General features: G+C 60.1%; 1 protein-coding gene across 1 annotated transcript; it reads left to right on the forward strand.

Annotated features, from left to right (window-relative positions):
• Window positions 1-1,079: 1,079 nt before the first annotated feature.
• DHODH (dihydroorotate dehydrogenase (quinone)) lies at window positions 1,080-14,917 on the forward strand (the record flags this gene model as incomplete). The annotated part of the gene is given in 12 exon segments (XM_075583913.1): window positions 1,080-1,232; window positions 1,234-1,326; window positions 3,330-3,363; window positions 3,366-3,476; window positions 3,479-3,499; window positions 3,502-3,526; window positions 4,662-4,744; window positions 9,569-9,756; window positions 10,182-10,295; window positions 11,288-11,441; window positions 12,440-12,599; window positions 13,208-14,917. Coding segments are annotated over 12 exon segments (1,200 nt in total), but the record flags the coding sequence as incomplete, so codon positions are not given.

Here is a 14,917-nt window from a genome sequence, read left to right on the forward strand (position 1 = left end):
TCCCCCCCCTGCCTTCCCATCCTCCCCCCCCTGCCTTCCCATCCACCCCCCCCTGCCTTCCCATCCTCCCCCCTGCCTTCCCCCCCTGCCTTCCCATCCCCCCCCTGCCTTCCCATCCTCCCCCCCCCTGCCTTCCCATCCTTCCCCCCCCTGCCTTCCCATCCTTCCCCCCCTGCCTTCCCATCCTCCCCCCCTGCCTTCCCATCCTCCCCCCCCTGCCTTCCCATCCTCCCCCCCTGCCTTCCCATCCTCTGTTTCTGCCCCCCTGCCTTCCCATCCTGTTTCTGCCCCCCCCCGCCTTCCCATCCTCTGTTTCTGCCCCCCCTGCCTTCCCATCCTCTGTTTCTGCCCCCCCTGCCTTCCCATCCTCTGTTTCTGCCCCCCCCCTGCCTTCCCATCCTCTGTTTCTGCCCCCCCCCCGCCTTCCCATCCTCTGTTTCTGCCCCCCCCTGCCTTCCCTTCCTCTGTTTCTGCCCCCCCCTGCCTTCCCTTCCTCTGTTTCTGCCCACCCCTGCCTTCCCATCCTCTGTTTCTGCCCTCCCCCGCTTTCCCATCCTCTGTTTCTGCCCCCCCTGCCTTCCCTTCCTCTGTTTCTGCCCACCCCTGCCTTCCCATCCTCTGTTTCTGCCCCCCCCGCTTTCCCATTCTGTTTCTGCCCCCCCTGCTTTCCCATCCTCTGTTTCTGCCCCCCCCTGCCTTCCCATCCTGTTTCTGCCCCCCCTTTCTTCCCATCCTGTTTCTGCCACCCTCGCCTTCCCATCCTGTTTCTGCCCCCCTACCTCTCCATCCTCTGTTTCTGCCTCCCCCATCCTCTGTTTCTGCCCCCCCCTGCCTCCCCATCCTGTTTCTGCCCCCCCTGCCTCCCCCATCCTCTGTTTCTGCCTCCCCCATCCTCTGTTTCTGACCCCCCTGCCTCCCCATCCTCTGTTTCTGCCCCCCTGCCTCCCCCATCCTCTGTTTCTGCCCCCCCCCTGCCTCCCCCATCCTCTGTTTCTGCCTCCCCCCCTGCCTCCCCCATCCTCTGTTTCTGCCTCCCCCATCCTCTGTTTCTGCCCTCCCTGCCTCCCCCATCCTCTGTTTCTGCCCCCCTCACCCCCTCTCATTTCTTGCAGCGCCGGCTGAAGGATGCCCTGATAGTGTTGGGTGGGGGGAGTCTGCTCTTCACCTCCTTTCTGACCGTGAGGGGGGATGAGCGTTTCTACGCAGAGTGTCTGATGCCAATCCTGCAAGAGCCTGGTACCTCCTGAGCTGGCACACACGCTGTCCGTACGGCTCGTGGCCTTGGGTCTGGTGCCACGAAGGAGACACCGTGACACTGACAGACTAGTAGGTTCTGGATGTCTCGCCTCCCCCCCCCCCGTTCGCCTTTCCCCCCCCGTTCGCCTCCCCCCCCCCGTTCGCCTTCCCTCCCCCGTTCGCCTTCCCCCCCCCCGTTCGCCTTCCCCCCGTTCGCCTCCCCCCCCGTTCGCCTTCCCCCCCCCCGTTCGCCTTCCCCCCCCCCGTTCGCCTTCCCCCCCCCCCGTTCGCCTTCCCCCCCCGTTCGCCTTCCCCCCCCCCCCCGTTCGCCTTCCCCCCCCCGTTCGCCTTCCCCCCCCCGTTCGCCTTCCCCCCCCCCCCGTTCGCCTTCCCCCCCCCCCGTTCGCCTTCCCCCCCCCCCCGTTCGCCTTCCCCCCCCCCCCGTTCGCCTTCCCCCCCGTTCGCCTTCCCCCCCGTTCGCCTTCCCCCCCGTTCGCCTTTCCCCCCCGTTCGCCTTCCCCCCCCGTTCGCCTTCCCCCCCCGTTCGCCTTCCCCCCCCGTTCGCCTTCCCCCCCGTTCGCCTTCCCCCCCCGTTCGCCTCCCCCCCCCGTTCGCCTCCCCCCCCCGTTCGCCTCCCCCCCCCGTTCGCCTCCCCCCCCGTTCGCCTCCCCCCCCGTTCGCCTCCCCCCCCCGTTCGACTTCCCCCCCCCGTTCGACTTCCCCCCCCCCCCCGTTCGACTTCCCCCCCCCCCCCGTTCGACTTCCCCCCCCCCCGTTCGACTTCCCCCCCCCCCCCCCCGTTCGACTTCCCCCTCGTTTGCCTTCCCCCTCCCCCCCTCGTTTGCCTTCCCCCTCCCCCCCCTCGTTTGCCTTCCCCCCCCCTCGTTTGCCTTCCCCCCCCCTCGTTTGCCTTCCCCCCCCTCGTTTGCCTTCCCCCCCCCTCGTTTGCCTTCCCCCCCCTCGTTTGCCTTCCCCCCCCTCGTTTGCCTTCCCCCCCCTCGTTTGCCTTCCCCCCCCCCTCGTTTGCCTTCCCCCCCCCTCGTTTGCCTTCCCCCCCCCTCGTTTGCCTTCCCCCCCCCCGTCCGTTCGCCTTCCCCCCCCCGTCCGTTCGCCTTCCCCCCCCCCGTCCGTTCGCCTTCCCCCCCCGTCCGTTCGCCTTCCCCCCCCCCGTCCGTTCGCCTTCCCCCCCCCGTCCGTTCGCCTTCTCCCCCCCCCCAGTCCGTTCGCCTTCTCCCCCCCCCCAGTCCGTTCGCCTTCTCCCCCCCCCGTCCGTTCGCCTTCTCCCCCCCATCCGCCTTCTCCCCCCCCCCGCCTTCTCCCCCCCCCCGCCTTCTCCTCCCCCCCCCCGCCTTCTCCCCCCCCCCGTCCGTTCGCCTTCTCCCCTACCCCGCCTTCCCCCCCCCGTTCGTGCTCTTTCCCCCCCCGTTCGTGCTCTTTCCCCCCCCCGTTCGTGCTCTTTCCCCCCCCCGTTCGTGCTCTTTCCCCCCCCCGTTCGTGCTCTTTCCCCCCCCCCGTTCGTGCTCTTCCCCCCCCCGTTCGTGCTCTTCCCCCCCGTTCGTGCTCTTCCCCCCCCGTTCGTGCTCTTCCCCCCCCCGTTCGCGCTCTTCCCCCCCCCGTTCGCGCTCTTCCCCCCCCGTTCGCGCTCTTCCCCCCCCGTTCGCGCTCTTCCCCCCCCCGTTCGCGCCCTTCCTCCCCCCCCGTTCGCGCTCTTCCTCCCCCCCATTCGCGCTCTTCCTCCCCCCCCGTTCGCGCTCTTCCTCCCCCCCCGTTCGCGCTCTTCCTCCCCCCCGTTCGCGCTCTTCCTCCCCCCCGTTCGCGCTCTTCCTCCCCCCCGTTCGCGCTCTTCCTCCCCCCCGTTCGCGCTCTTCCTCCCCCCCTGTTCGCGCTCTTCCTCCTCCCTTTCTGTCCCCCCCCTGTCTCACCTCTCTTCCCCCTCCCTTTCTGTCCCCCCCCCTTTTTCTGTCCCCCCCCTGTCTCACCTCTCTTCCCCCTCCCTTTCTGTTCCCCCCCCCCCCTTTTTCTGTCCCCCCCCCTGTCTCACCTCTCTTCCCCCTCCACCCCATTCTCTCCCTCATAGTCTCTCTTTCCTCCAGGAGATGCGAGTTTTAGGCCACAGATTCCGGAATCCCGTGGTTTAGCTGCCGGGTTTGATAAGCACGGGGAGGCCGTGGATGGACTCTTTAAGATGGGCTTTGGGTTTGTGGAAGTTGGAAGTGTCACCCCGAATCCGCAGGAAGGAACCCCAGTCCTCGAGTATTTCGCCTGCCGCAGACCACGCTCTTATTAACAGGTACCGGGAGGGTATGCGAGACCGTCTCGCCTGACAGCCCCCCCCCCTCGCCACCACGCCCCCCCCTCGCCACCACGCCCCCCCCCCTCGCCACCACGCCCCCCCCCTTGCCACCACGCCCCCCCCTCGCCACCACGCCCCCCCCCTCGCTGTCTCGCCGCTCCACCCCTTCTGTCTCGCCGCTCCACCCCTTCTGTCTCGCCGCTCCCCCCTTCTGTCTCGCCGCTCCCCCCCCTTCTGTCTCGCCGCTCCCCCCCTTCTGACTCGCCACTCCCCCCCCCCCTTCTGACTCGCCACTCCCCCCCCTTCTGTCTCGCTGCTCCCCCTTCTGTCTCGCCGCTCCCCCACCTTCTGTCTCGCCGCTCCCCCCCTTCTGTCTCGCCGCTCCCCCCTTCTGTCTCGCTGCTCCCCCCCTTCTGTCTCGCCGCTCCCCCCTTCTGTCTCGCCGCTCCCCCCTTCTGTCTCGCCGCTCCCCCCCTTCTGTCTCGCCGCTCCCCCCTCTTCTGTCTCGCCGCTCCCTCTTCTGTCTCGCCGCTCCCCCCTTCTGTCTCGCCGCTCCCCCCCTTTCTGTCTCGCCGCTCCTCCCCCTTCTGTCTCGCCGCTCCTCCCCCTTCTGTCTCGCCGCTCCTCCCCCTTCTGTCTCGCCGCTCCTCCCCCTTCTGTCTCGCCGCTCTTCCCCCTTCTGTCTCGCCGCTCCCCCCCTTCTGTCTCGCCTCTCCCCCCCTTTCTGTCTCGCCGCTCCACCCCCTTCTGTCTCGCCGCTCCTCCCCCTTCTGTCTCGCCGCTCCTCCCCCTTCTGTCTCGCCGCTCCTCCCCCTTCTGTCTCGCCGCTCCTCCCCCTTCTGTCTCGCCGCTCCTCCCCCTTCTGTCTCGCCGCTCCTCCCCCTTCTGTATCGCCGCTCTCCCCCCTTCTGTCTCGCCGCTCTCCCCCCTTCTGTCTCGCCGCTCCCCCCCTTCTGTCTCGCCGCTCCTCCCCCTTCTGTCTCGCCGCTCTCCCCCCTTCTGTCTCGCCGCTCCCCCCCTTCTGTCTCGCCGCTCCACCCCCTCTGTCCCGTCACTCGCTCCCCCTCCGTCCCGTCACTCGCTCCCCCTCCCCCTCCCCCCCGTCACTCGCTCCTTCCCCTCTCTCCATCAGATATGGATTTAACAGTCATGGAGCAGGAGCCGTGCGGCAGCGCCTGCTGGAGAGGGTAGAGGAGCAGCAAAAACTCACAGCCCGTGAGTTGAAACCTCCCCCCCACACACACATTTTCTCTCCCCCCCCTCTCTTCTCCACCCTTTTCTCTTATCTTATTCCCCCTCGTCTTCTTTCCCCCCTCGTCTTCTTTCCCCCCCTCTTCTTTCCCTCCCCCTCGTCTTCTTTCCCTCCCCCTCGTCTTCTTTCCCCCCCTCTCGTCTTCTTTCCCCCCCTCGTCTTCTTTCCCCCCCTCGTCTTCTTTCCCCCCCTCGTCTTCTTTCCCCCCCTCGTCTTCTTTCCCCCCCTCGTCTTCTTTCCCCCCCTCGTCTTCTTTCCCCCCCTCGTCTTTGTCACGATGACACCAACTTTTATCAACACATTTATATTTCTGGGTACTTGATTGAACAGAATAAGTTGCAAAATAAATTGTGATTTATTTCCTTAATTGACAAACACACGACATCTGCAGAATACACTTGAAAACAACACTTACTGGAATAAGGGAATGAAAGAAATTGTCCTTTGAAACAAAAGAAATTGTCCTCTGCTTGCAAGCGCAAGAAATGCAGCCTTGGTTTTAAAAGTCCTGTGGTGATGTGGTTATTAACCCCTTCACTCCTGGACTGGTTGCTGCTGTACTGGAACAAAGTCTTGCATCTTTACATCATGGATTAAAATTCAGGAAAAACACTGGGGATACCTGGGGGAGCCACAGTTATAGACTGCCCAAAGCTATCCCCTCGTGGGAACAAAAAAAAAACACGAATAGCCAAGTTACCCACAGTTCATAAGACCGGTCAAAAGGGCTGTCCGGTGGGCAGGGCGCATGGGTCAGGTTGACGCCCATGCCACTTAGCATACCTGGGCTACACCCATAACTTGGGGCCACTGTGTCTGGTTTCTGACTCAAAGGTGTCACTAGCCTGACATCTGCTGTGCATCAGTATGCCAGTATTGTATACATTATGGGTCTCTGGGTCTTTTCATAATTGACACTCTTTTAGACAGGGGGACTCTAAATCTGTGAGAGCCTTTTGAGGCTCCGTCATAAAAATAACTACAGCCCTTTGAGGCTTGGTCATAAAAATAGCCCCAGCTCATTCACCCATATCACAGCTGGATGTCCAAGTAATTCCTGCTTGGACTTACAAAAAAAATACCTCCTGCCTTACATTTAAGATCTGCCATCATGTGTCGGTTAGAGGGTATGGCAAGCAATGCATCTTGTCTTTTACCCTCGCAGACAGGGAATGGCCTGCAAATGGGGAATAAAAATGGCGGGGACAGGGCAACAACAGTAATGCATAGCAAATCAGGTATTAACCCTTTCCTCCCCGTCACAGTCTTCTTTCCCCACCTCGTCTTCTTTTCCCTCCCCCCTCGTCTTCTTTTCCCTCCCCCCTCGTCTTCTTTTCCCTCCCCCCTCGTCTTCTTTTCCCTCCCCCCTCGTCTTCTTTTCCCTCCCCCCTCGTCTTCTTTTCCCTCCCCCCTCGTCTTCTTTTCCCTCCCCCCTCGTCTTCTTTTCCCTCCCCCCTCGTCTTCTTTTCCCTCCCCCCTCGTCTTCTTTTCCCTCCCCCCTCGTCTTCTTTTCCCTCCCCCCTCGTCTTCTTTTCCCTCCCCCCTCGTCTTCTTTTCCCTCCCCCCTCGTCTTCTTTTCCCTCCCCCCTCGTCTTCTTTTCCCTCCCCCCTCGTCTTCTTTTCCCTCCCCCCTCGTCTTCTTTTCCCTCCCCCCTCGTCTTCTTTTCCCTCCCCCCTCGTCTTCTTTTCCCTCCCCCCTCGTCTTCTTTTCCCTCCCCCCTCGTCTTCTTTTCCCTCCCCCCTCGTCTTCTTTTCCCTCCCCCCTCGCCTTCTTTTCCCTCCCCCCTCGCCTTCTTTTCCCTCCCCCCTCGCCTTCTTTTCCCTCCCCCCTCGCCTTCTTTTCTCTCCCCCCTCGCCTTCTTTTCCCTCCCCCCTCGCCTTCTTTTCCCTCCCCCCTCGCCTTCTTTTCCCTCCCCCCTCGCCTTCTTTTCCCTCCCCCCTCGCCTTCTTTTCCCTCCCCCCTCGCCTTCTTTTCCCTCCCCCCTCGCCTTCTTTTCCCTCCCCCCTCGCCTTCTTTTCCCTCCCCCCTCGCCTTCTTTTCCCTCCCCCCTCGCCTTCTTTTCCCTCCCCCCTCGTCTTCTTTTCCCTCCCCCCTCGTCTTCTTTTCCCTCCCCCCTCGTCTTCTTTTCCCTCCCCCCTCGCCTTCTTTTCCCTCCCCCCTCGCCTTCTTTTCCCTCCCCCCTCGCCTTCTTTTCCCTCCCCCCTCGCCTTCTTTTCCCTCCCCCCTCGCCTTCTTTTCCCTCCCCCCTCGCCTTCTTTTCCCTCCCCCCTCGCCTTCTTTTCCCTCCCCCCTCGCCTTCTTTTCCCTCCCCCCTCGCCTTCTTTTCCCTCCCCCCTCGCCTTCTTTTCCCTCCCCCCTCGCCTTCTTTTCCCTCCCCCCTCGTCTTCTTTTCCCTCCCCCCTCGTCTTCTTTTCCCTCCCCCCTCGTCTTCTTTTCCCTCCCCCCTCGTCTTCTTTTCCCTCCCCCCTCGTCTTCTTTTCCCTCCCCCCTCGTCTTCTTTTCCCTCCCCCCTCGTCTTCTTTTCCCTCCCCCCTCGTCTTCTTTTCCCTCCCCCCTCGTCTTCTTTTCCCTCCCCCCTCGTCTTCTTTTCCCTCCCCCCTCGTCTTCTTTTCCCTCCCCCCTCGTCTTCTTTTCCCTCCCCCCTCGTCTTCTTTTCCCTCCCCCCTCGTCTTCTTTTCCCTCCCCCCTCGTCTTCTTTTCCCTCCCCCCCCCGTCTTCTTTTCCCTCCCCCCCCCGTCTTCTTTTCCCTCCCCCCCCGTCTTCTTTTCCCTCCCCCCCCGTCTTCTTTTCCCTCCCCCCCCGTCTTCTTTTCCCTCCCCCCCCGTCTTCTTTTCCCTCCCCCCCCGTCTTCTTTTCCCTCCCCCCCCGTCTTCTTTTCCCTCCCCCCGTCTTCTTTTCCCTCCCCCCGTCTTCTTTTCCCTCCCCCCCGTCTTCTTTTCCCTCCCCCCCGTCTTCTTTTCCCTCCCCCCCTCGTCTTCTTTTCCCTCCCCCCCCGTCTTCTTTTCCCTCCCCCCCTCGTCTTCTTTTCCCTCCCCCCTCGTCTTCTTTTCCCTCCCCCCCCTCGTCTTCTTTTCCCTCCCCCCCTCGTCTTCTTTTCCCTCCCCCCCTCGTCTTCTTTTCCCTCCCCCCCTCGTCTTCTTTTCCCTCCCCCCCTCGTCTTCTTTTCCCTCCCCCCCTCGTCTTCTTTTCCCTCCCCCCCTCGTCTTCTTTTCCCTCCCCCCCTCGTCTTCTTTTCCCTCCCCCCCTCGTCTTCTTTTCCCTCCCCCCCTCGTCTTCTTTTCCCTCCCCCCTCGTCTTCTTTTCCCTCCCCCCCTCGTCTTCTTTTCCCTCCCCCCCTCGTCTTCTTTTCCCTCCCCCCCTCGTCTTCTTTTCCCTCCCCCCCTCGTCTTCTTTTCCCTCCCCCCCTCGTCTTCTTTTCCCTCCCCCCCTCGTCTTCTTTTCCCTCCCCCCCTCGTCTTCTTTTCCCTCCCCCCCTCGTCTTCTTTTCCCTCCCCCCCTCGTCTTCTTTTCCCTCCCCCCCTCGTCTTCTTTTCCCTCCCCCCCTCGTCTTCTTTTCCCTCCCCCCCTCGTCTTCTTTTCCCTCCCCCCCTCGTCTTCTTTTCCCTCCCCCCCTCGTCTTCTTTTCCCTCCCCCCCTCGTCTTCTTTTCCCTCCCCCCTCGTCTTCTTTTCCCTCCCCCCCTCGTCTTCTTTTCCCTCCCCCCCTCGTCTTCTTTTCCCTCCCCCCCTCGTCTTCTTTTCCCTCCCCCCCTCGTCTTCTTTTCCCTCCCCCCCTCGTCTTCTTTTCCCTCCCCCCCTCGTCTTCTTTTCCCTCCCCCCCTCGTCTTCTTTTCCCTCCCCCCCTCGTCTTCTTTTCCCTCCCCCCCTCGTCTTCTTTTCCCTCCCCCCTCGTCTTCTTTTCCCTCCCCCCCTCGTCTTCTTTTCCCTCCCCCCCTCGTCTTCTTTTCCCTCCCCCCCTCGTCTTCTTTTCCCTCCCCCCCTCGTCTTCTTTTCCCTCCCCCCCTCGTCTTCTTTTCCCTCCCCCCCTCGTCTTCTTTTCCCTCCCCCCCTCGTCTTCTTTTCCCTCCCCCCCTCGTCTTCTTTTCCCTCCTCCCCTCGTCTTCTTTTCCCTCCCCCCCTCGTCTTCTTTTCCCTCCCCCCCTCGTCTTCTTTTCCCTCCCCCCCTCGTCTTCTTTTCCCTCCCCCCCTCGTCTTCTTTTCCCTCCCCCCCTCGTCTTCTTTTCCCTCCCCCCCTCGTCTTCTTTTCCCTCCCCCCCTCGTCTTCTTTTCCCTCCCCCCCTCGTCTTCTTTTCCCTCCCCCCCTCGTCTTCTTTTCCCTCCCCCCCTCGTCTTCTTTTCCCTCCCCCCCTCGTCTTCTTTTCCCTCCCCCCCTCGTCTTCTTTTCCCTCCCCCCCTCGTCTTCTTTTCCCTCCCCCCCTCGTCTTCTTTTCCCTCCCCCCCTCGTCTTCTTTTCCCTCCCCCCCTCGTCTTCTTTTCCCTCCCCCCCTCGTCTTCTTTTCCCTCCCCCCCTCGTCTTCTTTTCCCTCCCCCCCTCGTCTTCTTTTCCCTCCCCCCCTCGTCTTCTTTTCCCTCCCCCCCTCGTCTTCTTTTCCCTCCCCCCCTCGTCTTCTTTTCCCTCCCCCCGTCCTTCCGGCACCACCATTACGCCATGTCCCTTCCCCCCCCACCTTCGGCCCGTTCCCAACCGTCCCCCAGTGTGACGCCGAGTGGCGTCCCCTCCACCCCCCATGTCCGGTCGAGTGCCCGTGACGCGTCCCTCCTACCCCCCCACTCTGTGTCTACCAACAGGGGGGATGCCACTTGGTATAAACCTGGGGAAAAACAAGAGCTCGGAGGACGCGGCCGCTGATTACACGCGGGGGGTGCAGGAGCTCGGGCCCCTCGCTGACTATCTGGTGATTAATGTGTCCAGTCCCAACACGCCGGGCCTCCGGGACCTGCAGAACCGGGAGCAGCTGCACCACCTGCTGGCCAAGGTGTGTGCGCGCGCTGTGCTTACAGCAGCAATACACGTGACATCATCTTATAACGCGTAATGGGAATAACGCTTCCGACACGAAACAATAAGAAAAGGGAGTCCCTGCCCTGGGACAAGGAGCTTACAATCTACGTATGCGCCCGTGTGAGGCTGTGTATGCGCATGCGCCCATCCGTGGACACGCGCGTGTCCATGTCATGACCGTGCGTGTGTGTGAGCGCGCGTCCGTGAAGCTGTGTGTAGAGATGAGCAAATATTTCACCGACATTTCAGTTTGTGGCAAATATGGCGTCTCTTCTCAGCCGCGGATATTCGCAGCTTGGGTTTAAAACAAGACACCCGGTTACTTTTGTGAATGTAATACCCCCCCCCTGCCCCCCATGTGCGTGTGGCGCTCTGGGTTAATGTGTGCGTATCCCCCAGGTGGTGAGGGCGCGGGATGCTCTGCTGTGTAAGCACAGACCGGCTCTGCTTGTGAAGATCGCGCCTGATCTCTCTGCGCAAGACAAAGAGGACATCGCGAGCGTAGTGACAGAGGTATCACCTCCACTGTGCTCCCCTCCCACTGTAACGCCAGTGTGCTCCCCCCCACTGTAACGCCAGTGTGCTCCCCCCCACTGTAACGCCAGTGTGCTCCCCCCCCACTGTAACGCCAGTGTGCTCCCCCCCACTGTAACGCCAGTGTGCTCCCCCCCCACTGTAACGCCAGTGTGCTCCCCCCCCACTGTAACGCCAGTGTGCCCCCCTCCCACTGTAACGCCAGTGTGCTCCCCCCTCCCACTGTAATGCCAGTGTGCCCGCCCCTCCCACTGTAATGCCAGTGTGCCCCCCCTCCCACTGTAATGCCAGTGTGCCCGCCCCCCACTGTAACGCCAGTGTGCCCCCCCCTCCCACTGTAACGCCAGTGCCCCCTCCCACTGTAACGCCAGTGTGCCCCCCCCTCCCACTGTAACGCCAGTGTGCCCCCCCTCCCACTGTAATGCCAGTGTGCCCGCCCCCCACTAATGCCAGTGTGCCCCCCCTCCCACTGTAACGCCAGTGTGCCCCCCCCTCCCACTGTAACGCCAGTGTGCCCCCCCTCCCACTGTAACGCCAGTGTGCCCCCCCCACTGTAACGCCAGTGTGCCCCCCCCCCACTGTAACGCCAGTGTGCCCCCCCCCACTGTAACGCCAGTGTGCCCCCCCACTGTAACGCCAGTGTGCTCCCCCCCTCCCACTGTAACGCCAGTGTGCTCCCCATCCCACTGTAACGCCAGTGTGCTCCCCCCTTCCCCTGTAACGCCAGTGTGCTCCCCCCTTCCCCTGTAACGCCTGTGTGCTCCCCCCTTCCCCTGTAACGCCAGTGTGCTCCCCCCTTCCCCTGTAACGCCAGTGTGCTCCCTCTTCCCCTGTAACGCCAGTGTGCTCCCTCTTCCCCTGTAACGCCTGTGTGCTCCCCCCTTCCCCTGTAACGCCTGTGTGCTCCCCCCTGCGCATGCTGGTAAGGGGGGCGTATTATTAGCAATGTTTATCTCCCTCTGTCTCCCCAGCTTGGCATTGATGGCCTGATTGTCACCAACACCACAATCAGCCGCCCCCAAACCCTGCAGGACCCTAAGAGCAGTGAGTTGGGGGGGCTGAGCGGTGCCCCCCTCCGTGACTTGTCCACGGAGACTGTGCGTGAGATGTACGCTCTGACGGCCGGTGAGACCCCAGTGGGTGATACTCCGTGATGGGCATTAACTTCCAAGTGAATTGGCTGTCCACGTGCGGTGCCCATACCTTGCCAGTGCTGCTTCCCCCCCTCTCTATTACCCCTCCCCCCACCCTATTACCCCTCCCCCCACCCTATTACCCCTCCCCCCACCCTATTACCCCTCCCCCCTCCCTATTACCCCTCCCCCCTCCCTATTACCCCTCCCCCCTCTCTATTACCCCTACCTATTACCCCTCCCCCTCTCCCTATTACCCCTCCCCCTCTCCCCTCCCTATTACCCCTCCCTATTACCCCACCCCTCCCTATTACCCCTCCCCCACACCCCTCTCTATTACCTCTTCCCCCCACACCCCTCTCTATTACCTCTTCCCCCCACACCCCTCTCTATTACCTCTTCCCCCCACACCCCTCTCTATTACCTCTTCCCCCCACACCCCTCTCTATTACCTCTTCCCCCCACACCCCTCTCTATTACCTCTTCCCCCCACACCCCTCTCTATTACCTCTTCCCCCCACACCCCTCTCTATTACCTCTTCCCCCCACACCCCTCTCTATTACCTCTTCCCCCCACACCCCTCTCTATTACCTCTTCCCCCCACACCCCTCTCTATTACCTCTTCCCCCCACACCCCTCTCTATTACCTCTTCCCCCCACACCCCTCTCTATTACCTCTTCCCCCCACACCCCTCTCTATTACCTCTTCCCCCCACACCCCTCTCTATTACCTCTTCCCCCCACACCCCTCTCTATTACCTCTTCCCCCCACACCCCTCTCTATTACCTCTTCCCCCCACACCCCTCTCTATTACCTCTTCCCCCCACACCCCTCTCTATTACCTTTCCCCCCTCTATATTACCCCACTCTGGGTCCTCTCAAACTGCCCCACTTTAGGGCCCCTCCATGTGGCATCCCACCCCCCACCTTGCAGAGCTCTAGCCCCTCACCAACCCCGGGGATCCCTCTCTGACTCTTCCCCCCACAGGGAAAGTTCCCATTATCGGGGTCGGGGGAGTGAGCAGTGGCAGCGATGCTCTGCAGAAGATCCGTGCAGGTGCCTGTCTGGTCCAGCTATACACTGCACTCACATACCAGGGCCCCCCCATCGTGCACAGAGTGACACGGGAACTGGAGGAGCTTCTCACGTGAGTGTCGATGGGAGGAGCGTGTGCCATTACAGTACATGTGTCTGTGTTCCCTGTATGTATATCTTTATTTATATACCGCCCATGGTGGCGCTTTACGAAAAAGAGAAAAAACAGTACAAGGAATTATACAATAAGTGCAACCAAGTCACACACTAGGAAAGGAAATCCCTGCCCCGCAGAGCTTACAATCTAAGTGGAATGTTGGGAGACTGCAGGTGAGGGAGTAAATGCAGCAGATGTCAGTGCTTGGTAGGAGTGACTATGGGTGTGGGACGGTAGCCATGAGTCCAGCATCATTTAAGTGGTGGGTTTTTACGGTGCGGAGAGAGGGGGCTTGGTGTATACGGAGTGTGAGGAAGTTCCACAGGAAAGGGGCAGTGAGGGAAAAGGAGTGGGAAGGAGACGGTTATGGGCAGAGCGCAGGTGACAAGCAGGGGCTTAACGAGAGATCAGAGCATGCAGGGAGCAGCGGGTGACTGGAGAGGCTTAAAGGGAAGGAGGACAACTTTGTAGGTGTTTTGACATTTGATGGGAAGCAAAGGAGAGGGATTTATGGGGATGGGCAGACTGTCTACCCCATGATCTTATTTCCCCACCCCTTTTAGGGATCAGGGCTTCTTGTGCATCTCAGAAGCGGTGGGCGCTGATCATAGGAGCAGTGCTCAATAGCACGAGGGATGTTCTTCCAACACGGAGATCTCCACCAGACGAGGGCCGAGATCTCTACCTTACAACCCCTCGGAGCGAGAACTCCCAACAGCTGCTCGCCGCATGAAGACTGGGAGAAAATAAGCATTGTATAAGCCAGTGCTGATTCAGTGACCCCCTCGCCCCAATGTGTGGGGGTACTGACTTTTTTTTATTGACGTGTGTTCTGGGGGAGGGGAGATAATCAAGGTGTCAGATCATAACTTTGCATCTGGTCCTCTGTCGGTGACTGTAAATAAACTGTAAGCTTCGATGGTGCGGAGAAATGCTCCGCTCTTGTGGATGACGGGCTGCACTTATCTGTGCCAACATTTCTTATTCATTTCCGAGGAAGGGAAGCGTGATCAGAAGCAAAAAATAAACGTGAATCAAGTGTATGTCTTTAATCCTATGCAGGCACAAATATGCTGGATTCAGTGCTGTTCCGTGGAAGAGATAATCAAATACCTTACTTAAAGCAATAAAAGGATTGAAGGAAAGTAGAATATAGTGTAATATATCCAAACCCATGTTATAATGGCAGTGCCCCACGCAGGAAGGAAAGTGTCCGGGTCAGGTGACCATTCTGGTCCAGCCTGGGTTGTCCCGGCAACTACAGAATGTAAAGGAGCCCGCGGGAGAGTTAAAATAAAGCGGTTAGAAAGAGAAAACAGGAAAAACAGATAAAAAAAAAAGGAGTACAATAAAATCCTTATATACTGATAAGGGAGAGTGATCGTGACAAAGTAACACAGGGTAAGTGTGCAAGAACGAGTGAACACCGCTGAGCGAAAAAGTTTAACTAGGAATCCAGAAGTTAAGAGGAATAAGTCACTAGGGAGCTAGTCGGTGCATCTGTTTGAAGAAGGAAAGCATATGTAGTTAGAATAAGGACATGAGAAGTGCATATAGGGGACTAGTGTATAGCGCACACATAGCTGTACTTGGATAGGTAAATAGCTAGATAGAATGTTCCATTTATATAAATAGAAACATGCATAGGTCTACAGGAGTATAGGGAGAGATGGAAACAAAGGGAGAATAAGAAATATCCATTCACTGGATCTGCACACGAGTGATCTAGGTCCCGTCCGACAATAGAGACGCAGACGCAATAAAGTTGGCAGGTCACAGAGTGGGACACAGCCCAGTGACTGAAGCTATAGTGACAGTGACTGTTCTAAGCGGGTGTGTCCTGGGAGGCCGACCTATGCACGATGTCATCGCTTCAGCTCTTCCATTTGTTGTTGAAGAGGAATAACCGAGGACCAGAGAAGACAGGGACCCCCCACGTGACACATGAGCCTGGAGTCTCCGCAGGAGAACCATGATCCAGCTACATGGGGCAGCATTAATACTCCCTTATTACCAACTGGCCCACTAGCCTGTATACCAGCAGTGCGAGCCTCGGGGGTTACGTTATAAGCTTTAACAGGGGCATTGCAAACCCGTTACATTTATACTTCATCATCTAAGCCCCGGCCAGGTGACAATAACAGCGCAGTAATACACAGAGGGAAGATCTCTACTGGGAACGGATTTAAACTGAAAAGTATTTTTGTTTAACAATCAAATTATTTTTAGGCTTTCCTGTGCGGGCAATAAACGTATTTATTTCCTTGTAACAA

This window comes from Ascaphus truei, unplaced genomic scaffold, assembly GCF_040206685.1.
Source record: "Ascaphus truei isolate aAscTru1 unplaced genomic scaffold, aAscTru1.hap1 HAP1_SCAFFOLD_411, whole genome shotgun sequence".
In the NCBI taxonomy this organism is placed as follows: Eukaryota; Metazoa; Chordata; class Amphibia; order Anura; family Ascaphidae; genus Ascaphus; species Ascaphus truei.